Below are 24,276 nucleotides of genomic sequence, written 5' to 3'. Positions count from 1 at the left end.
GAGGGAGAGGGTAAGTGTCTGTTTTAGTTATCTGATTAACACGTCTGTAGTCGATGCAAAGCCTCTGTGACCCACCTGGCTTAGGGACTAGAGTGACAGGAGAACTCCACTCGCTCTGACAGGGCTCAATCATCTTGTGGTCCAACAGGTAGCCAAGCTCCTTCTGGATGAGAGGAACTTTCACTGGGTTCACACGGCAAGGAGGCAATTTAATTGGCTTTGCGTCTCCAACATCGACATCATGCATCAACACAGTGGTTCTTCCTGGAGTGGCACGGAACACTTGCGGGTACTCCTGCAGTAATGCCGAAAACTCCTGCCTTTCCTTGGGAGGTAGAAGAGAAAGCTTAGTCTGGAGATCATTCATGATATCAGGATTCTTCCCCAAACTATCACTCAGGCTCATACTGCATGGGAGAGCTTCACTTGCAGACTCGGGTGGAACAGCTACAGTGCAGACTGGATTTTTTCTTCCCGCCTGTGATATAACTTTAGCATGTTGATGTGACATAGTTGCTTGCTCTTTCTACGATCTGGTGTGGCGATGACATAGCTGACATCACTGAGTTTCTTCTCCACGAAATAAGGGCCACTAAACTTGGCTTGAAGAGGTTGCCCATGAACTGGTAGCAGAATCAAAACCTGATCTCCTGGCTGAAAGTGGCGTAACCTGGACTTCTTATCATACCAAGTCTTCATCTTCTCCTGAGCAGCTCCTAAATTCTCTCTCGCCAGCTGTAAAGCAGTGGACAGCCGTTCTTTGAAATTCATCACATACTCCAGCAGGTTGACGTCATCTTCCTCCGACAGCCAGCATTCCTTGAGTAGCTTAAGGGGTCCTCTTACTTCATGGCCAAACAGTAGTTCAAAAGGTGAGAAGCCCAGTGATTCATTTGGAGATTCTCTTGCAGCAAACACAACGAATGGAAGACCTTTATCCCAGTCTTTCTGATGTTCCAAACAGTATTTCTTGAGCATCGATTTGAGTGTTTGATGATATCTCTCCAACGCTCCTTGGGTCTGGGGATGGTAAGCTGAAGACGTGATCTGGGTGATGCCCAACTCTTTCAGAGACTGCTTGAAAACGTTTGACATGAAATTACTTCCCCGGTCTGACTGTACCTCCTTGGGCAGACCAAACTTTGTGAAGAACCCTAGCATTTCCTTAACCACGTTCTTTGCTGAGATGTTTCTAAGTGGAATGGCTTCAGGATAACGAGTAGCCATATCAATCATGGTCAACACATAAGAAAATCCTGAAGAAGTCTTAGGAAGAGGGCCCACAACATCCACCAACACACGGGTGAAAGGCGCCTCAAAAAGGGGGAATGGGAACTAGAGGTGCAACCTTTTCGGTCTGATTACACTTCCCCACAACTTGACAGGTGTGACAAGACTTACAATACCAGGAAACATCCCTGAAGATACCTGGCCAGTAGAAGTGTTTCAAAATGCGTGCCACAGTCTTCCTCACTCCAAGGTGTCCTGCCAAACTGGAATCATGAGCCACTCGAATGATATCCTGCCTACAAACACGAGGGATGACAACTTGATGTACAACCTCCCATTCACAGTCGGCTGATGCTGTTGGGGGTCTCCACTTCCTCATAAGTACTCCTGACTTTACATAATAACAAGTAGAAGCACCGGCTGACTCTTCTTCACTGTAAGCAGAGTTAGCTAGACCTTTCAACTCAGGGTCAGCAACCTGCAACTCAACCAACTCTTGACGAGACAAATTATCAACACTACGGGGTACTGCCTCATCTGGTGAGTGGTCCAAATTAGCAAGAAAAGTGTCAGCTAGGATAACATCATCATCATCATTATCCTCTAAATCACCAGCACCTTTAGACTTAGCCCTAGTGACAGCACATGCAGGGAACACATCAGGGACATCACAATCCTGGGACGCAGCCACTGGCTCACTAGACAACTGAGGAGCTGGACACACTTGACTTCCACCAATATCATTTCCAAGTAAGAAAGTTACACCTGACATTGGGAGTGTCTCAACCAACCCAACCATAACAGAACCATTAACAAAACCAGACTCTAAATTCACTCTGCACAGAGGAACAGAGAAGTAATTATTCCCTACACCTTGTAAGATTACAGTTTCATCAGAGGAATTAAAATTAGAGCCTAGAACACTGGTCAGCATAAGGGATTGGCAAGCACCTGTATCACGATATATTTTAACTGATTTCCTGTCATTACTGTCCAGAGGACTGACAAAACCATCAAACAGGAAATTAGCACATGAACTCTTGAGAGTGTCACCCACGTTACTGCTCAAAAGAGGAGCTCCATCATGAGAATTTAAGTTACCCCTCAAAGCAGGTTCAGTTAACTCAGTTAAAGAATTCTGGGAACTCTCAAGAGTGGACACTAGACCAATTGACTGAATATTTAAAGACTCCTTTTGTTCACATCACGCTGTCTCCTGAAACATCTCTCCGTAGTATGACCAAGCTTACTACAATAAGTACATTTACTTTTCTGAAATCTAGAGGTGAAGCTGGTATTTACTTCCTGAGAAACATCATCCTTATTCTCTTTCCTGTTACCTGTACTCTGAGTAGAGGCAACGTACTTACTCTCAGCTTTCCCTTTTTCTCTAGAATATCTCTTGTGAGTGAGAACATACTCATCAGCTAAAACTGCAGCATCAGACAAATTATCTATTCTTTTCTCATCAAGATATAGGCTTACATCTTTATAAATACACCTTTTGAAGTCCTCCAGCAAAATCATCTGCTTAAATTTATCAAAATCAGAATCCACATTCTTAGAATTTAACCACTGCTCTAACAGATCTTCTTTGATTTTTGCATACTCAACATGGGATTGCTTATCTTGCTTGTAAGTTGTCCTAAATTTTACTCTATAAGCTTCAGGAACAAGCTCATAGGCCTTAAGAATCAAGCTCTTAACTACATCATAATTATCAGACTGATTCTGAGGCAAAGATGCATAAGTTACTTGAGCTTTACCGGTGAGAACAGTTTGAAGGAGTACTGGCCAATACTCCTTAGGCCAATTAAAACCTGTAGCTACCCTCTCAAACAACTGAAAATACTTTGTTAAATCAGATTCATTAAAAGGAGGGACAAGTTTAACATTTTTAGCCACATCAAAATCATCAGAGCTAGATGATCCAGTTCCACCTTGTTTCATGCGATACTCATGGTCTGCCTGAATCCTAGCAATTTCAACTTGTGCCTCAACCTCCCTAGCACGGGCCTCCTGCAGGGCTAGCTGTAACTTAGCTAATTCAATCTGCGTTTGCTCATTTGGAGGAGTTACATTAAACAAGCTTTCATTAATAATGGCAACAATTTGATCTTTAGACTGATGAGAGCGAACAACAAATCCCAATTGTTGAGCAACAATCTTAAGTTCATTCTTTGTTCTGTTTTCTATATCACACACTGTTTGCACATTTGACAAAAAATCTTTGGCTTCATCAAGTGTAGAAATAGTAGCCATCATGAATATATCACAGTCACAAAATATCAAACAATATCCTTATGATAATATCCTGAATATCCTGATATGAGGTCGCCAAATTTATGTTACGGAACAGAGAAAGATAAACGTACACTTTAAGTGAGAATACTAAGAGTCACTACTGTCCCGTAAAGTTCCAGGTTCAAAACAAAAGAGTTAGGTAAAATTACAAGTTAAAGTTTAATGCTCAAACTAACAACAAAACATTCAGGACTCATAAGGATAATGTAATGGCAAATAAACAGGTTAAATATATGGTTAACTGCAATAGCCTCTATTAACACGAAATTAGCAAGAGTAAATTTATCTAAGTCAGCCCTGATAAAATGAGATACCAGATAATACTCAGTGAATGCCAGATAAATAATTACAGATACAAACTATTATCAAAAATGACTGACATAAAGAACCCCACACGAATTACAAAAACTTCACTAGGCCTACAAATTAAACTTATGCTATACAGTACAAGAAAATGCAACAACAGTTATACTCAAATTACACACAGCTGCTAGATGGTTGGAGATTTCTTGAGCACTCACAATAATAATATCTGTACAGGGGAGGACAGAGATGTGAACAAAATGAGGAGCAGATCTAAGTGGCAATGATGCAGAGACTGAGCTCATTATATAGGGGCCAGCAGAGCTTGATACAACTTGTAATAAGGACGCGCAAATGAAGCCATGGGGACAAAGAGATGACAATCCCGCAAAGTATAACAGAGAGAACGACTTACTCTACTATAACGGTAGAAGGGGGGGACTGAGGCAGAACACGCTCGTGATCAAACATGCAGCATACAGTGCGTTAAAATTACACAAAGGATGATGAAATCATAGGCTATGTAACAATATATATATACATATATATATATTACAATAAATTTGTAACTTTGTAGTGTGTTTTGTAGATCAGTTATACATATATTAGACTCGTGGACGAGCGGTTGTTATATGTGAGTAGTTTTGTAAGTAGATAATCTTCGTTCCCTTTTGTCATGCAATGACAGGAGACGTAAAGATTAGTATGGGACTATTTTTATTTGTCTTGGAAATATTAACAAAGTCTCTCACACACGAGTGAAGTATAGAGTCCCGCGAGCTACCTCCTCTCTCTCTCTCTCTCTCTCTCTCTCTCTCTCTCTCATGTTGCTAGGCTCCTTCTCCCTACTACTGTCGGTTCTATGGCCTGTCTCCTGTTCTCAGAATCCTACATTCTGGTGTACCAGGGATCGTGTCACTTGTGTTCTATTGTCGTGGAAGCTGCTAGAACACTGTCTGTCTGTGTGTATGTACTGCTTCCGGTGCACGATCAACATTCCTTCACTTAAGGGGGTAACAATGCCTTCAGCTGGACCTCTCATGTCAGATCACTTGCTAAAACCGCCTCAAAGAAACTTGGATCATTGATGAGAGTCCGAAACTTCTTCACTGACGAGCAGTTAGCTATAATTTATATAAGTCATGTGTGCCCTCAGCTTGAATATTGCTCACCTTTGTGGAATGGGTGTGGAAAGGTTGTATTAAAACAACTAGACAAAATTCAGAACAAAACTGTTGGAATCATTAATAATCCTGTTATTATAAATAAACTACCATCTCTACAAGTAAGAAGGAATGTTGCCTCCCTTGCATTATTTTACATTCTAATGGCAAATGCTTAGATGAAGTTGCGTTCATTGTGCTACCTCTTCATGCCTTCCCTCATGGTACATGGGCATCTGGCAATGCTCATGACTAGAAAGTCACACAACAATATTGCGGAACTTCTGCCTGTCAGAATTCTTTTATTCCCCTAACTGCAGCTCCCTGGAACTCGCTTCCCCGGAGTTGTTTCCCCCAAAACTTCAACCTACAGCTGTTCAAGACCAACTGTTACAGATATTTCATGAATGGATAATGCCAGTAATCTGGTGTATGGATTATTTTTATTTATTCATCTGTTTTCCTTCATCTGTTCTATTATTTAAAAAAAAAAAATGCACCTACAGAATGTTACACGAGGGAGTAGGCAGAAAACCACCAACGGGATCCGATGTGGACAAACTGTCAGTCTTCAAACAGCGAGGGTTAACATACAGTAACAGGCCAGACCCTGTAACCAAAGGGCTTTGGGAAACTAGGATGGGAGTCATAAACAGATAATTGGGAATCATGGGAGACAATAGCACAGGAAACAGAGTCTGGAAGGCGTTGAAGACGATACCAACATCTCATCACCGATGACTGGAGATGCAAAGCCAAAGGGCGGGCATCAGCAACAAACTCGAAATCGGGGATGACCTGAATGCACCAGTTCCCAATTGTACACTTACATGATGCGCATAATCTAATATCCAGAGACAGGCATTGGTTGCAGAGGAGTAGACCTCACATCCATATTCAAGTCTAGAAGGGATAAGAAATTTATGCAAGAGGAGGATGGTCTGTCAATCAGCACCCCAAGAAATACGTCTCAATAGCCTCAGCAGACTCAAAGCTTTAATACAAGTTGCCTTCACAGAACGATTATGAGGAACCCCGGTTAGTTGTCTATCAAACGGAAGACCCCAAAACTGAGTCTCTTACACACAGGATATCCTGTGGCCATAAAGATACAAGTCAGGATCTGGGTGTACCCCCTTAAGAAAACAGTAATGCATAGCCGCTGTTTTTATAAAGAAAGATGGAAGCCACGATACTCAGGCCACACAGAAATTCTGTTAAGAACCAGCTGCATCTTCCTTTCTATCAGAGACATTCTAGATGCAATGAAGGAAATTGAGAGAGAATCTACATATAATGAGCCTTGGACACCATCAGGAAGTACACTGATCACACTGTTGATGACCACTGCAAAGGGAGTAAGAGTGAGGATATTCCCCTGTGGTAACCCATCTTCAAGTGCAAGAGCATTAGAAAGCACTTGTCCCACTTGGACCCTTATGAAACAGTTAGATAAAATACAAATAGGCAAACGCCCACAAAGCCAGACTCATGAAGAGAAAGTAAAATGCCATGACGCCAGGCAGTGTAGTATGCCTTCTCCAGATCGAAGAAGACCGTGACCTGGTGGTGGTTAGTGGAGAAAGCTTCACAGAAGATTCCAAGGACAGTAGGGCATCAGTGGTAGATTGCATTTTACGAAAACCATACTGGAGTAGTGATAAGTAATAGCCCCTCTCTAAGTACCACATGAGCTGGCAAGTAGGGTCATAATAGACTGGCATATCCTGGACTATGTCGTGTATCAGACTGATGCCAAACGGACAACATAGATATATGCTCCATGGTAAATGCTACACTGAAGGACATGGGTATTCTTGCTGAGGAAAACAAATTTGATCCTAGCGAACTTCAGCATCAAAGAAGATACTGGAGGGATATTGCCCTTCAACAGCATCAGAGAGTCATGGCAATGGTAGTTTGTTTGAGTTATGATGGTAAATTGACAAGACTTTGAGTAAAACCCCTCATGGTGAGAGGGTCATCATCAAGGAAGACCACTATTCAGTAATTGGCTTCCCTGATGCTGCTTTTATAGATCATGTCTCCCCTGGAAGTAGAAAAGCAGTGGATATCGCCAAGGAGATCGTGTCGGTTGTCTTTGAGACCGATTCAGCAGAATCACTGCAAGTTATTGTTTGCAATGGCACGAATGTAAACACTGGAAAGAAGAATCGGGTGATTCGTGTGCTTGAAACCCTGCTGGAAAGACCATTTCAATGGCCTGTCTGTTTGTTACAGCTCATCGAAGTAGTTTTCAGACGGTATTTTGAAGCCATTGACGGTGCAACCATGGGTCCAACTGGCTCCAGAGGGAAGTGGGTACATCCTTTGAGTTCGATCCAAAGGATCTGACAATTGTGGACTATAAAAGTGTATGTGGAAGAACTTGCACTCTACCAGATGAAATTAAAATGGATCTCAGCAAAGATCAGTGATACTTGCACCGCCCATGTCTGGCAGTACAAGTCGTAGGAGCCAAAGGTGTAGTTATGAAACCATCTGCCCAGCCATGGCCACTGAACCATGCCAGATGGCTAACTAAAACCAACCGTTCACTGCTGCTCTCCATGTCATCAGAAGAGTCATCTCCAGTATTGAAATGACTTGTTTCATTCATTCTCAACTTTTACGTGCCAGCTTGGTTCTACTCTGAGAGCAATCAGTTCGTGTCAGGATGGCACCAAAAATTTCTTCTATGTGGTGGAACTATTACGAGAATTGCCAACAGAAGATCAGGGCATCCTTTGCCCAGTATTCATCAATAAAAGTTACTTCTGTCACCCTGAAAATATCCCACTGTCGGTTGTTGCTGATGAAGATCCACATATACGTTGCATGGCTGTTGCACTCATTCAGCGAGCGTGGAAGAATGACAGTGACGATGTCAGCGTGACTGACAAATCTGCTTTGAAGATGGATTTTGAGGCCAAGAACTACACCGAGCTGGTGTAACTAGAACAAATCGTCTGTCACAATCCCCTACTTTTGAAGAATGTCGCAATGGACAACAGCCAATCTATAATCTTAGACCAACGCTACCCTTGTCTCTCTCAAGGTGTGGAGCATTACGTCAAAGATGTAACATGGACCACAAAAAAAGTCTATGGGCACCAGGCACAACATGGCATGCATCTGCAGTGAAAGCGGTCTCGCAGAGATTACCCGAAATGTGAGATTAAAAAACACTTATGATCAGTACATACATGCCCGGTTCGTGATTACGTTTCCAGATGAAACAAATCAGAAATGCGTTATGTTGTTTGCCAGTGTTTGGTGTTTCATATGCATCAGTATTTTTAGTTTTTTGTTTATTTCGGGAGAATACTGTTTGTATTTTTTGAATACAGGTGAGCAGATGATTATATTCTTCGCTCAAAGCTAAATCGTGAGAGAAATCCTCTAACACGCATCATTCAGATTCTTCATTTTTGTCATCATATCCTTCATTTTGGAGTGAAAGTTGCTGGAGTGAGCGTACATAATATAAAAAACCGTTTGCGCAGTGGCGTAGTGACCGTGATGGTGCATCGTTTGCACCATGTTTCAAACTAGCAATTCTAAGTTCATAGGAGTTCGACTCCCTCCCTTATATATATATATATATATATATATATATATATATATATATGAGCCTCTGTGGTACAGTGGTAAAGTGTGCGTTTTCGTACACTGAAGAACGAGGGTTCGCGCCCCGCCAGGGTAATAAACTTTGGGAGCGTTCTTCTGGCCACGTACTGCACTGGCGGACATCAGGGGTGATGTGGATGAACAAGTGTCGCATATAATAAAGTATGCTTTGCACCCAGTCGGCTTGCACGGGCCAATTACACTTGGTTCACAGACTACACACACATCTAAAGCCACTCCAACACTATAATACTGTACACTTACAAGCACTTCTCACCCTACAATCTGTACCAGACAGCCAAAGCCACTTGGTAAAGTTACATTGGCTGTATTGTCCCCGCTTCGGTTGGGATAGGCCGGCCCTGCAGTGGACACTAGACTGATGAGATGATATAATATATATATATATATATATATATATATATATATATATATATATATATATATATATATATATTTATGCGAGGAAGAAGGAACCAAAGGCCATGAGCCGCAATAACAGTTCCCTCCAAGAGAAAAAACAAATAAAGAGAGAGCCATAATCAAGATCCGATCATTTCGTGATGCCTGGACACACTGCGTTTGAAAGACTGGAGATCATAGGAAGCAGGAAATACAAACAGAGGGAGACAGCTCCAGAGTTGACCTGTTGCATAAGGACTGGGAGTAATGGTTAACTCTTGCATTAGAGAGTTGGACAGAAAAGGGATGAGAGTTTGCTGCTAGATGGGTGCTACGCACCCGTCGTAGAGGTGGAGGAATGCATGCTGATAGTTCAGAGGAGCAGCGACCATTGAAGTAGCGATAAAAAAGAGATAAAGATGCAACAGTGCGGTGAAGAGACAGAGGTTGAAGGGAGTCAGTAAGAGGAGGAGAGTTAATGAGACGTAAAGCCTTTGACTCCATCCTATTGAGAAGAGCTGTATGTGTGGAGCCTCCCCACACATGAGAGTTGTACTCCACACAGGGGCGGATAAAACCCCTGTATAGGGTCAACAATTGTGCAGGGGTAAAGAAGGAACGGAGTCGGCTTAGCACGCCTAATCTCTTGGAAGCAGGTTTCACAAGAGATGTAATATGATTTTTCCAAGGTAAGTCCCGAGTAAATGAAACCCCAAGCATGTTCAAGGATGATGCAAGATTAAGCTGAATATTATTAAACATTAGTGGATATACCTGTGGAAGATTTTATCGGGTTGATAGGTGTAAGAACTGAGTCTCTGATGCATTAAAAACAACCAGATTATTTTTACCCTAGTCAGAAATATGAGCCAAGTCAGACATTCGGTGTGCTGTTGCCTCATCCCCTGTTTGTTGAAGTAACTGCTGAGATGGGCGTTGCGGGGACCGAATGGAAAGGTGAAGGGTGGAGTCATCAGCTTATGAGTAGATAGGGTTAGAGGTACAGCTTAGAAGATCATTGATGAATAAAAGGAAGAGAGTTGGTGATAGGACAAAGCCCTGAGCCCACTGCTTATAGATCTAGGAGAGGAACGATGGCCGTCTACAACAGTGGCTATAGAACGACCAGAAAGGAAGCTAGCGATGAAGGCATAGATAGAAGGATAGAAACCGTAAGAGGGCAGTTTGGAAATTAAAGATTTATGCCAGACTCGATCTAAAGCCTTTGAGATGTCAGGTGCAATGGCAAAGCTTTCGCCAAAGTCCCGAAAGGAGGATGATCAGGAGTCTGAAAGGTAGGTGAGAAGATCGCCAGGGGAGCGTCCCTGACGGAACCCGTACTGACGATTAGAAAGAAGTTTGTAATAGGAAAGATGCCTTAAAATTTTTCTATTAAGAATTGACTCGAAAACTTTTGAAATATAGGATGTTAAAGCAATTGGACGATAGTTAGAGGGTTGGGAATGGTCACCCTTCTTTGGAACTGGTTGAATGAGAGCAAAGTTCTAGCAAGAAGGAAAGGTACAAGTTGATATATATATACATATATATATATATATATATATATATATATATATATATATATATATATATATAGAGAGAGAGAGAGAGAGAGAGAGAGAGAGAGAGAGAGAGAGAGTCGTCTGTGATGTCGAGTATGTCGAGTATACTGTCTCTCCCATTTTAGGTAGAGTCTCCTTCCTCCACGCTACATTCTCATTTTCCTCTCTCACCTTTCTCTCTCTTCTCTCTTCTTCCTCCTCCTCCTCCTCCTTCTCCTTATCGTTCTATTTATATTTTTTCTTTTTCATTCTGTTCGCTTGTACTTTGTTTAGTTCTCTTCTCCCTGTGTTTTCTTTGACTTGTTTTAGTCTGTTTCTCCTACACTTAAGGTGTCTCTCCTTCGTCTTTCTTTTTTCTTTTTTTCTCTGCTTCTTTCGGCCTGCCTCATATTGCTTCTCATGCCCTTCCTCCCTCCTGTTACCAAAGTGTCTATTTTTTTTTTCCAGTATTCTCGCATCTTTCGTGTTTTCCCATGTATTTTACGTTTATTTTTTCTTTATGAACCGATTTTCTCCTCGTGTTTTTTACACTCTGTTTATCAGTCTTTGATTTTTTTTATTTCATAATCATCGGAGCTGATTCTCTCTCTCTCTCTCTCTCTCTCTCTCTCTCTCTCTCTCTCTCTCTCTCTCTCTCTCTCTCTCTCTCTCTCTCATATCCTTTACTGATTCATTTGTCCTCACCTGTCTGTATTCCAGAGTTCTCCCTCTTTCTTTCTGTTCTCTTTTTCTCTATTTCGCTTTATTCTTCATTCTTGAATCTAATGTTTTTCATCGTACTCAGTTTTTCCTCAGCAACACCTTCTTTCCTCATTATGTCGCTCCCACTTTCATGGTTTCTCTGTTGTCTCCCATTTGAGACTCATATTTCCCTACTCCCATATTACTTTAAACATCATCTCCCTCTCGTTTCAGCTTCTTCAATCAGGTGACGGATTTTCTTATTATTGTTACCAATAGGCAATTTTCACTCAAAACAGACCTCTAGTAATGAAGGGAAAATGAAGGCTACATGTTTGGTCTCCATTTCAAAACGTCACTTCTAATCTGAGCAAATATCGTATGGGGCTGGCAAGATCATCATCATTTATTTGGGTTATCGAAGTTATGGGCATAACAGATCAATTTTTCCCCTCTGAATTTGGCTTCATCTCACTCACTTTATCTGTTTTCCATAATTCTTTTTAACCCTCTTCCTATCTCTCTCACACCATTGTAACTAAGCACACATTAATATTTTTCCTCTTCTCAGCCATCAATCTTCCCTAACGTAATGTACCTTCTCTCTTACCTCCCCTTCATCTTTGTTTTCTCTTCCACTTTATCTCTGGTCCTTCCCCTATATGTCTGCTGTCTTTCTTACTTGCTTTACCCCCCCCCCCCTTTTTTTTTTGCCTTTCCTGTCAATTTACCGATCAACTTTTTTTTTTCTTTCTACCCATTATCTCTCATCCCCTTATACCGTACCTTCTCTCTCTCCCTGTCATCCTTGTCTCCTTCCTTTCAACTACTCACTTTCTCGTCCCCCGACCACTGACACTTTTGTATCTACCCGCACAGGTGATGGACGAGAGGTGGGATGATGACGTGAAGGAATACGGTGCTGTCAACATCACCGGGTTCCGTATAGTGGACACATCCACACCCTTCGTCAGGGACTTCCTCAGGACGTGGTCAATGCTTGATCCTAGCCTGTTCCCTGGCGCTGGACACAGATATATCTCAGTGAGAATGCAGTTAACATTATTTATTATTATTATTATTATTATTATTATTATTATTTGCCGACGGATATGTCTCAGTAAATTTCCAGTTTCAGTTGTTATCTCTGTACTGGAGCATGGAGTAAACACTTCACCGAGCAATACAACTGGGGACTTGGAAATGAAGTCCATTGTTGCGTGCCTTATGCAAGGGGATGATTGTGACCTGGCAAAATTCATTTGTGTTTATATCCTGCTTTCTGACAATAGGTATTGATTTCAAGCCGTCTTCTTCATGGTGTAATACTGCCCTCTCTGTCTTGAATCCTGAACTGTAACAAAACATACTACTGCTGTTGAGAGGATGTTGGCCTGCATTTTTGTCTAATTCTGATACTGAGCTACAATATATTAACACTAAAATTCTGTGCCAGTTATGAAAAGGTGCTATGGAAGGATGTGGAACCATAATATTGCCTTAATCTGCCAATGAGCTGTAACAACAGATTAAGGACGCAACAAGTTTCGAAAAAAAAAAAAAAAAAAAAAAAAAAAATATTTGGAAAATCAGTGAAGGACATAGGCATTTTACTCAACTGTCTTGCAACACTTTCCCGAAGTTTAAGCACCGTAGGAATACATTTGAAATTTTGGTGAATATTTTTCTAAGGCTTACTGTGGTTAAAAGGATAATTAAATACCCTAGCTGCCCACGTGGCATGCGTGGTGAGTGTAAACAATGAAAATAATTTTGATTTCACTCGTTATTTTGGTGATTTCTCGTGTTGAAATTTAACTCTTCGCCAGTATCTGGCAACTAGCTAGCCACAGTTAACGACCTGTTCACCCTTCTGCCGTGATGTGCATAAAAGGGACGGTGTAGCGACCCTGATATGATTACTGCAAGCATCACTCCGTCCCGCTAAGTTAAGTTTGGAAATGAGCTGCCTGGCCCGGCTCAGAAATGACCATCCCGACCGTCACCTATGTGAAGTAGAGTAGAAATTCTTTCTGGATGTGACACAATCATTCGATAAATTTTGTTATCGACAAAACACTCCCCCATAAAGGTGTAGGAGCTCCTTGGAATCTCGAGTTTTCCAAGGGAGAGTTCGGCTCTAATCAGGGAAAACCACAATTACGAAGAATTATTTTTTTATTGCCACCATCATAAAGATATAATATATCAGAGGGAAATTGTAATAACATGGCGCTCGCTCGCTCGTTAGGTGATCACAGAGCTCACACTAATGGCATAGGTTACTAAAATACACATAATGCCAAAGTGCAGTACAAGCAGCTAGAACATGAAATATGTACGATGAATATTAACACTCCTTGGCTTCTAAGAGTCTCTTTTAGCTCAATAAATCCGTTTAATGTTAGTTTCAATAGAAAAATAGAGCATTACCGACCATGAGAACCTCAGTAGTATCAACCCACGGCAGGCAGCTTACATTATATGAGTCAACTCTCTGGCCATGTGACCTACTTCATATGAGAGATTTTTAACAACATCCCACCAAGTTTCTTGTAGGACCACGATTGCACAGTTTTTTTTTTACAAAATATTAGGATTTCTTATCATCTGCCATCCCCATATCTATGATGAGCGAAATTCATGCACAGCCTGAGCCATTTACCATGGGATACACTCCTGGGGAAGGTTCAAATATGTCCCAACAACAAATTTTCAATAATAAAATAGAGTCCACGTCTGACAGTGGTTAAGGGAGGAGAGGGAAAGATTAAATAAATTATTGGTAGTATCTCGTCACGCACAAGTTATTCTACTACAGTGGTCCCTCGCACATAGCGATATAATTAGTCCGGTGAAACCATCGCTAAATGTGAAATCTCTAAATGCGAAGTGTACTTTATATGGTAAAAATATCAATTAGTCTGCGCTCATCCTCCAAGTCACCCTTTTGACCCCACATTTTCCTACTTTAAGTGCTGAGAATGAAATAGTGTATTAGCATTACATTATACAGATACATTACTGTATGGTTATACATCTACTCACCAGTGAAGAACGCCATATGCTCAGCACTGTGAGAGAAAAAAAAAAAAGCACCCAAGGTCACCAGACGTTCACAGCAATGATAACAATGGTGGTTTGGTGACGGACGGGCAAGGCATTTCACGCCCCACATCGCTAAACGTGAAAGACAATCGCTAAATGCGTGGGATTGGTACGTTTTCTAACCTATCGCTAAATGCAAAAATCGCTAACTTGAAAATACTGATAACACACTGAGGGTCCGACAGGGGTGTGTCCTGCTCATACAGTTGCCAATTTGCTGCCAACTGGGAAATTTTGCACTGCTGTAGCTTGTTATTATGGCAAGTTCAGCAATAATATTTCTTGGATAAGTGTGTAACACCATTTCCAAGACAATGATGCACATTTGAATCCATTTTGCAATGATACCTAAATTAGCCAAATTACGGCACCTTAGAGCTTGTTTTGCAGCCCTACTGCTCCAGTCAACAAGTTAACATTCTGAGACTCCTTTGACTAACTCACTGCTGAATAAAATCATCTAGCATTGACTGCGAGCAGTCTCAGCCATGTTTGAGTTAGCACTAACAACACTCATATTTCAAATGTATACAATACATAAGCAAGTACTTGAAAATAGTAAAGAAGAACGTACACAGACAGTTAATACTTCCACTAGCTTCAGTGATTTTTTAAATTTCTCTAATTCCATTTTCTTACCAGACGAATGCTTTTATGATCTCACAGTCAGTTAATTCTAAGGTCTTTGTTTCCCCCTTTACACAAACTCAAAAAGTTCAAAGCTCCATCAACAAAAACATAATTTATAATTTAATCCGGCATCTGGATCTGGATCTACCTCTGAATCTAAGCAAATCCTCCTTGACCAGCTACCCACCTATCTACCATTTTTCATTGAAATCCGATAACAACTCTTGTAGATATCTTGTACTCAAACGAAGAAACAAACACAAAATAAAACACAACCTTCCTCCAGCTTCGTTGGCGGATGTAGAAAGTACTACCATGAAGGAAGAAAACTGTCTTAATTTGTCATTGCTATCCATATCTCTATGATGGCATCCTTTTACGTTAAATGTACTCTTAATGATAACATACGTTTTTATCCAACTTGGTATGGGTCCCAGAGGGAAAAGATTTACCTTTTAACCCAAGGATGTCATCTCTGTTTAATTCTTGCCATCCTCTAAAGACTGAATCTAGTTAAAATACAATTTTCGATTTTGAGGGGTTAGACGCATCTCTTTTATTGATATTTTTCACTGCTCAGTGGTTGCCAGAGTTCGATAAAATTGTCTGATGGTGGCAGATATATAACAGTTCTGGAACAAGCAGTGCTGTGTGGCAGAAGTTGAGTGATGGTAGACAAACACAAGTACTCAGGCTGAAAAAGTCCTCCACTCTGCTTTCATAATTTTTAGGAGACGGTTGGTACACCACATAAGACGTCAAACTAAAAGTGAGGCTACTCGCCTTTTGCTTGTCCCTATGTTGCCCTCGGAGGACGAGTGAGGCACCAGGGTGTTCACGTGATCATTACTTCGCCCGGAATGAGTCGACGAGTTATTGTTTTTCGTCGAGTTTGTTTGTTTCTATCTTTTTGTTAGGAACATTACGGAAAAATGGCTGAATGAAAATACATGAAACTCTCAGGATATGTCGGGACTGATCCTAAAAGAAAGTGATTAAATTTTGGAGGTAACTAACTGAACATGAAAGGTCAAGATCAAGGTCATGGATTTTCAAAGGGATGTGTGGTAGGTGAGGGCACCCATCGTCCACTCACTCAATGTAGAGGTGCCATGTGATCTCTACAGTGAGTGACAAGCCAAATGGTTTCCTGTACCCAGGAAACCATTTACTATGCTGGGTGGTAACCATATAACCGGGGTTTCTGGCAGGGTTAAGTGTCCCCCAGATTCCCTTATCTAAAATCACTTAATCATGGCAGTAGTTTCAGAGAGCCTCAGAGGGCCCAATACCTGCCCAGGGCCCCAACCAAATGGGCAGACTCGCGTGGCCATGTGGAATGTGAGAGGTGTGAATGAGGAGAGCAAGAGGGTGGAAGTGGTTAATGTGTTCAAGAGTGCGAGATATGCTGTGATGGCATTGTGTGAAACGAAGATGAAAGGGTGCGAAGTGGAGGAGTGGGAGGCTGTGAAATGTGTAAGATCGGGAATGAATGGGCGAAGAAGATGCAAGGAAGGAGTTGCTTTGTTGAAGAATGAGGTGTGGCAGAGTGGAATGAGAGACTACAAATGTGTTAGCTCGAGATGTATGTATGTCAAGTTCAAGTTTGAGAAGGTGAAAGTGGCAGTGATTGTTGCATATGCACCATGTGAGGACAGGAGTGAGAGAGAGAAAGACGATTTTGGGATGAGCTGGATGAAGTAGTGGGAGAAATGCCCAGGAGCTATAAAGTGATTGTGATGGGGGATATGAATGGAAGAGTAGGTACTGGTCCTGAGGATGACATAATGGATTGCTATGGAGTACCAAGAGAAAATGATAATGGGAAAAGACTAAAGGATATGTGTCAGGAGAGGAGGTTGTGCATTTGTAACTCGTATTTCAAACACAGAGATGCACATAAATATACATGGTATAAAGGGAACGGGGATCGTGTTGAAAGAAGCCTGATTGATTACGTGCTCGTAGAGGTCGATGATGGGAATGGTTGCTGATACGAGGGCTGTGAGAGGACGATGTGGAGGTCTGTCAGATCATATGATTGTGGTATGCAAGATCAAGCTGAAAGCAGTGAGGTGGATCAGGAGAGAGAGAAGCAATCAGGGAGAAAGACTGAAAGTTGAGAAGCTGAGGATCAAAGAAATGGCAGATGAATACAGGACCAAAGTAGAGGACGAGTTAGAATTACTGAATTGGAATGAAATGGATCTGGACAGACTGTGGAATGCATATAGGGATTGCTTAGTTAGGAATGCTAAAGCGGTATGTGGTGTGGCAAGAGTAACAACAAAGAAGAAAGGTACGGCATGGTGGGATGACGAGGTAAAGAGAGTAGTGGAGGAAAAGAGGAAGAAGTGGCTAAAGTGGTTACAGGATAGGGGTTCAGTTGAAATAAGAACTGAATATGTTGAGAGCAAGAAGCATGTAAAGAGACTAGTGAAGAGGAAAAAGAAGGAGGTAAATGAGGATCTAGGAAGAAAAATGAATGCGAACTACTCTGAAAATAGAAAGTTATTCTGGAAAGAGGTGCGGAAATGTAGAAGTGAAAGCGGTAAGAAATGGGATGGTGTGAAGGATGCAGGCGGTAGACTATTACCCCAAAGAGATGAAGTAAGGACCAGATGGAAAGAATATTTTGAAAGCCTGATGAATGGGGATCGAGAGAGCAGAGCAGCTGTAAACATGATTGGTTTTGGGGGTGTGCAGAGAAGGAATGCAGTGCCAGGAGACGTGACACTCGCGTAGGTGAAGAGTTCTGTGAAGCGGCTGAAAAATGGGAAAGCAGCTGGGGTTGATGAGGCGTATGCAGAGATGCTTAAATGTAGTGGAGAGAATGGAATGAAGTGCTTGTTGGAGATATGTAAGAAGCCATGGATGAGTGAAACTGTGCCTGTAGAGTGGAAAAAGGCTGTGATTGTACCCCTGTACAAAAATAAAGGTGAACGAAGTGAGTATAAGAATTATCGTGACATAAGCTTACTGAGTGTGGTAGGGAAGGTATATGGAAGAATTATTATAGAGAAAGTAGGAGAGATATCAGAAGTCCTAGTGAGTGATGAACAGGGTGGCTTTAGGAGTGGCAGAGGATGTGTGGACCAAATATTTGCAGTGAGACAGATAGTAGAGAAGGCTTGTGAGAAGGACCATAAGCTGTTTATGGCATCCATGGATCTGGAAAAAGCATATGACAAAGTGGACAGAGAAGGATTGTGGAAAGTTTTGCGCATGTACGGTGTAGAGGGTAAGCTGTTAGGTACCATCAAGAGTTATTATGATGGTAGTGAAGCATGTGTCAGGGTTAATGGGCATCTAAGTGAATGGTTCACAATCAGTGTGGGCGTGCAACAAGGTTGTGTGATGTCCCCATGGTTGTTCAATGTATATATGGATGGGGTGATGAGAGATGTGAAAACACGAGTAATGGAGAGAGGGATGGCATTGGTAATGAATGGTGATGGATGGAATATCTCAAATTTGTTGTATGCTGATGATGCAGTACTGCTTGCAAGTACCGGACAAGTTTTGCGATGTCTGTAAGCGTCGTGCCTTGAGAGTAAATGTAGAAAAGAGTAAAGTTATGGTTATTGAGAGAGAAGGTGACTCCCAGTGCAATGTAACAGTGAATGGAGAGAGACTGGAATTGGTGAGAGAGTTCAAATACCTGGGTACAGTGATGGAAAAGAGAGGAAAATGTGCAAAAGAAGTTGAAAGTAGAGTGACACAAGGAAGAAAAGTAGCTGGTGCAATGAAGGCCTTGATAAGAAACAGAGACTTGAGTGTTGCAGCTGCACGAGACTTACATGAAGGAGTGTTAGTGACAACTTTAACATAAGGATGTGAGACCATGATGTGGCATGAAAATGAAAAGTCAAGAGTATGAGCAGTGGAGATGGGACTGCTGAGGAATGTAAGTGGAGTACAGAGGGTGGATAGGATGCGAAATAATATGATTCGTGAAAGACATGGAGTGAGGAAGTTGGTGGACACCAGATTTGAAGAGAGTGTACTGAGATGGTATGGACATGTGGAGAGAATGGATAACAACAGAGTAGTGAAAAAGGTATATCTGAGCGAATTCGAAGGAGGGAGGAGGCGAGGTAGGCCAAGGAGAAGGAGGAGAGATATGGTGGATGAATGCGTGAGGAAGAGAGGTTTGGAAGTCAGTGAGGCTAGGGAACTGACAGGAGATCGAGCTGGCTGGATGAATTTTGTGAGGAGATATGCATAATCAGGGATTTTTGGCACCCCTTTTTAACGTGGCAGCATCTGGATTGACTCTGTCGGATATGATATGTGAAGCTACAGAACGTGGTGAATGTTTTTGGCGTATCCGATAGAGCCAAGATTCCGGGGGCTTGAATAATGAGTGAATGGAAGCATGGCCCATTGGATTGGGCATTTTTGGGCTGTCTGGACGTTGCTACTCCTCACCCTGCACTTGGGTGGGAAAGGAGGTCTGGATGATGATGATGATGATGATGATATAACTTGAAAACGATTGAAGACAGAGATATTTACTATTAGCAACATACAGGAGCTCGTAATATAGGGTATCATTTGGCACCAAGACCTTGGATCTTGAAAGGTCAAACTCAAGGTCGTGGAAATTCAGGGGACTATAACTCGACACTAGTTGAAGATAGAAAGATAATTTCTATTATCAGCAAATAGGAAATCCCAATGGGTTTTTAATTGGTACCTTGACCTCTGACTGTAAGTGATCTTGAAAGGTTAAACTCAAGGTCATGGATATTTTGGTGACTATAACTCGAAACTTGTTGAAGATAAAGATATTTACCATTACCAAGATACAGGACCCTTTGTGGTACAGTGGTAAAGTGTGCGTTTTCGTACACTGAAGAACGAGGGTTCGCGCCCCGCCAGGGTAAAAACTTTGGGAGCGTTCTTCTGCCTACGTACTGCATTGGCGGACACAAGGGGTGCCGTGATTGAGCCAGTGTTGCATACTATAAAGTATGCTTGCACCCAGTCGGCTTGCGCGGGCCGATTACACTTGGTTCACAGACTACACAAACGTCCAAAGCTATTCCAACACAACAATTACATTTACAAGCACTTCTCACCCTACATACAGTACAATCTCTACTAGACAGCCTTAAGCCACTTGGTAGAGATACATTGGCTGTATCGTCCCCACTTCGGCAGGGATAGGCTGGTCCTGCAGTGGACACTCAAATGGCTGATGAGATGAGAGATGAGACCAAGATACATTCTCATAAGAACTTTCATTTGACAGCATGACCTTTGACCTTGAGCAAACATTAAAGGTCAAATACAAGATCACGGATTTTCAGAGGGTGTAACTTGAAAACATTTGCGCCTTTACCTTGGACTTTCATTGTGCATTAATGTTAAATGGCAGACACAGGTCAGTATTTAACAGCAATATAATAACTGCTGTTGGGTGAGGTTTGTAGAGACTGGCACCACATGTTAGATTTTGCTGACAGGTTACTGACCTTGCAAATACTCTGATCTGGTCACAAAAGGCTCCCAGCAGCTATGTTGAAAATTTTTGCACCTGTATCATAAAACAGCTTAATCAAAGAATATACATCAATATACAATTAGTTTTACATCAAGAGATATACACACAAAAAGTCTCCCTGGGGAGACAAAGTGCCTCCCAATATCTAATGCTAACAAAGATTATTAAAAGATAATTAAAATACTACAATAATATTAACCCATGGCATAATGTTTTGCTGCATTGTTTGAATATTAGTGGGTAATTACCACCACAGGCAAACACTAGCAACCCTCCTGCACACATCCCAGTCACACTCCAGTTACCTGCTTACCTCCGTCATGGATAGATCTGTGCAAAATGTTTTCCCTGTGTCTGGTGATATGTCAGCCTTCCTACCTCAAGGTTATTACCTTAGTGACCTCACCAACCTGCTCACACCACCACACACTCACACCATACTTCTCAAAGCCTACGTGTAAATGGTGTTTGTGGTTGCTCACAGGATTCTGAAAGTTTTTTTTTTTTTTTTTTTTTTTTTTTATTGTGGCAGGCTAGTATGTCTTACTTGTGGCACACATATTATGGACACAGCCACAAAAAACGAAAAGTTACCCCAGTTCCAAAGGCTTTCCCTCTGACTATGCACTACCAGGACAATCTGAAGCCATCAACTTAAAGGATTGGTATTATGACACTTAATGTTTTATTTTTGCTAAGTATTAGCTGAGATATTATGGTAAAAAAGGGTGATTTTCCAGAAATCCCTGGCTGGAGCAAGAGTTGGCAGAAGTAAACACCGGATACCATGAGTTAATAACTCTAGTGGACAATATGAAAATGATATGCAGTAGTCCCTCATTTATCCAGATGCTCATATCCGGATGTGTACATTATCTGGATGCTAGGTCCTGGCTTTAATAAACATTATCCAAAATTTCTTTGCTATTATACACACGTAAAAGTCCCCAAGAACTTCAGCCAGCCTGCCAACATGTTCAAACATTCAGTATCGTGGCCACTGGGCTTGAGCCGTGAGCAGGGAGTAGTCTGTAACCCACAACCAGAGCTAAAATGTCGGTCTGTCCCTGTACTGAATGATCAAAGTCGCGCACTCATCCTATCATTTCCAACGAACTTCCAGCACATGAGTAATATGACTGTAACCCACTAGGGGTGTCAAAACATCCTAATGCATTTGCCACAGAATGTCTAATATCACGTGGCCACTGGGGCTGAGTCCTTCCCAACTGCCACCTCCATCGAACACAGACCACAAGGCACAAGTACATGTTGGGCAACAGCAGCCATCCACCTCTTTACCGAAGGTCGAAAGTCCCCCGGTCATGGAGAGTAGTGTTTCCGCATGGCCACTCAACATCTAACAGACTGCATGCCACAAGTAAATGTATGGCAAAATTGCCCGTCCACCTGTTGACAGAAGGAAGAGAATCCTGCTTACAGCCTCGCTTCTCCCCTTCCCGTCCCTCCTCCATACCCTGCCAGCTCCCCCCTCACTTCCTCAGTCCCTACCCTCCGCTGTGATGATGACACTGACTCATGAGTTTTCAAAGTTTCTGTGATTTATTCGACTACTATTAGTTGTATCGAAATTCTGCAAAGTCCACGAGAAATCTCATGAAATTCTGCATCTAGAGATATGCTTAACTCCTGGAAGGTGTTAGCAAAATTCTGGACTAGGATGCTGGGAATTTATATGAGGGCTAGTTTTACTCCTTAATGCTTTAGTATTGTTGCATTTTTTAAATTTTTCTAATCAGTTTTATGTTTTTTTATTAGCTTATGTTATAAACAACAGTGAAGATAATGGTATACGATTTTTACCAATAAAATCAATTTACGGTGGGATATTTGGCCATGGATTTTTTTTTTTTTTTGAGACCCGGGAGCAATCACTGGTCACAGACAATAGATTTTCAAACTGTCCTAATTTTTTTTTTTGTGGATGTTAGATGTTTATGCATTATTTTCATGATTTTTAGCATTAATAAAGATAATCCTATGTGTGTTTTGAAGTCTAAATATAGCAGACTGACCTGAAAACAGTGCCAAAATTAGGAGGGGTACTGTGCATACAGTCGTGTATAGGTCGGATGTTCTTTGGTTTTCATTTTTTTTTCATGGTTTTCTTGTGTTTAGCATTACTTTGGATATTCCTATATGTTTTGATGTCGAAATGTGGCAGATTGATCTGAAAACAGTGCCAAAATTAGGAGGGGTACTGTATATACAGTGGTGTATAGGTAGGGTGTTTTTTGGTTTTCAGAATTTTTTTTTTTTTTTTTTTGCATAAGGTTCTTGGTAGTGAAAATTATTTTAGATAATCCTATGTATGATTTGATGTCAATATATGGCAGAATGGCCGGAAAACACTGCCAAAATAAGGAGAGGTACTGCCCATACAGTAGTGTTAAGGTAGGGTGTTTTTTTGGTTTTCAGTGGTTTTTCTGCATGTTTTCTTGGTGTTTAGCATTACTTTGGATATTCCTATGTGTGTTTTGATGTCTAAATATGCCTGAATGATATGGAAGACATACCAAAGTATAGGTAATGTACAAATAATTTAGGTATGGGTTGGAATGGATATAGGTAGGATCTGGGTGTGATGGGGGAATAGTGTTCATTATCTGGATGTTGCCACTATCCGGACATTCCTTTGGCTCTATTATGTCCGGGTAAATGAGAGATTACTTTATGAATAGTAGGTTACCACAATACTAACTACAGGGGCACTCAGTGGAGTGCAACTCTCCAACAAGGGAAATATAATTTGCAAACCACTCTCCATAATGGGTTAGGTTTTCTCATCACTGATTAGGGTTTCTTAAAAAGTGTTTTCCGGATCCAGAATCTGTGGTATGATATAGATCAGTCCCAAAAGTTAATCTATTGTTCACTGGGACATTGGCTATCTAGCCTACCCACCAAATTTGGTCCAAATCTCTCTTTTAATTTTTGAGTAATCTTGCCAACCAACCATCTAACAAACAGACGAACGGGGTGGGATGGGGAATATACTCTCCTTGTTGGAGAGAATAATAGGAGTATACTGGTTAACAAGGAGATAAGTTAAAGTCAAATGGTAAATAAAGGAAATGAGAGGAATCCATATGGAATTCAGCATTAAGAAATAAAAGAAATGTAATTAGTGTGCACATGGAAAGAGAATTGTAGTTAGGCCAGTTAATAATATGATGAAATGAGAGTAATTAATATGGACTGGGTGACAAGACATTTTAGTTAATATAAATGGGAAATTTTACAGTGGTTGTATGATTAAGAATATTGATATATTATAGTGATAAATGATAATCTACAGTACATTGATTTAACAATTGGTTTTGCAGGAATTTCACTTTCTTCGTGAAGAAATAGGATCTCATAATAACTAAATAATAAGGAACACAGTTTATTCAGAATGGAATGAGTTTCTTCTAACTTATAATCATATGTATGAAAACTTTCTAGACTTTGTAGGGATGTTAAATGCACCATAATAAAAAAAAAAAAAAACCTTATTAGGTCCATAGGAAGTGATAACTCGAACAATTTCACGTCTGCACATAAAACAACACTGCAAACGTTGAGGAGTTGACGGTGATGTGGTTGATGGTTGGTTGTGGCAATGACAGAGGTGACTGGGCAGTGGGTTGTGGGCTGTCATGTTCCCACTTAAACCTCCTTGAAATCAGGATCAGGCTGCGCATGGTTAACAGATTTAACAAACTTCTCTGCTTTTCCTGGCTTAATTAGT

The 24,276-nt window shown here is 41.2% G+C and overlaps 1 protein-coding gene across 1 annotated transcript in view; it reads left to right on the top strand.

Moving 5' to 3' along the window:
* LOC145418128 (glutamate receptor 1-like) overlaps positions 1-24,276 on the top strand; it is a 722,099-nt gene that overhangs the window by 323,998 nt on the left and 373,825 nt on the right. The window contains exon 7 of the mRNA XM_080286652.1: positions 12,155-12,319. Within this exon, the coding sequence (XP_080142778.1) occupies positions 12,155-12,319 (165 nt within the window). The remainder of the gene's footprint in view (positions 1-12,154; positions 12,320-24,276) is intronic.

The sequence above is a fragment of the Coenobita brevimanus genome, chromosome 112, assembly GCF_032717465.1.
Source record: "Coenobita brevimanus isolate Jiangsu-jjx chromosome 112, ASM3271746v2, whole genome shotgun sequence".
NCBI classification, from domain to species: Eukaryota; Metazoa; Arthropoda; class Malacostraca; order Decapoda; family Coenobitidae; genus Coenobita; species Coenobita brevimanus.
This window is presented reverse-complemented; position numbering and strand designations above follow the sequence as displayed.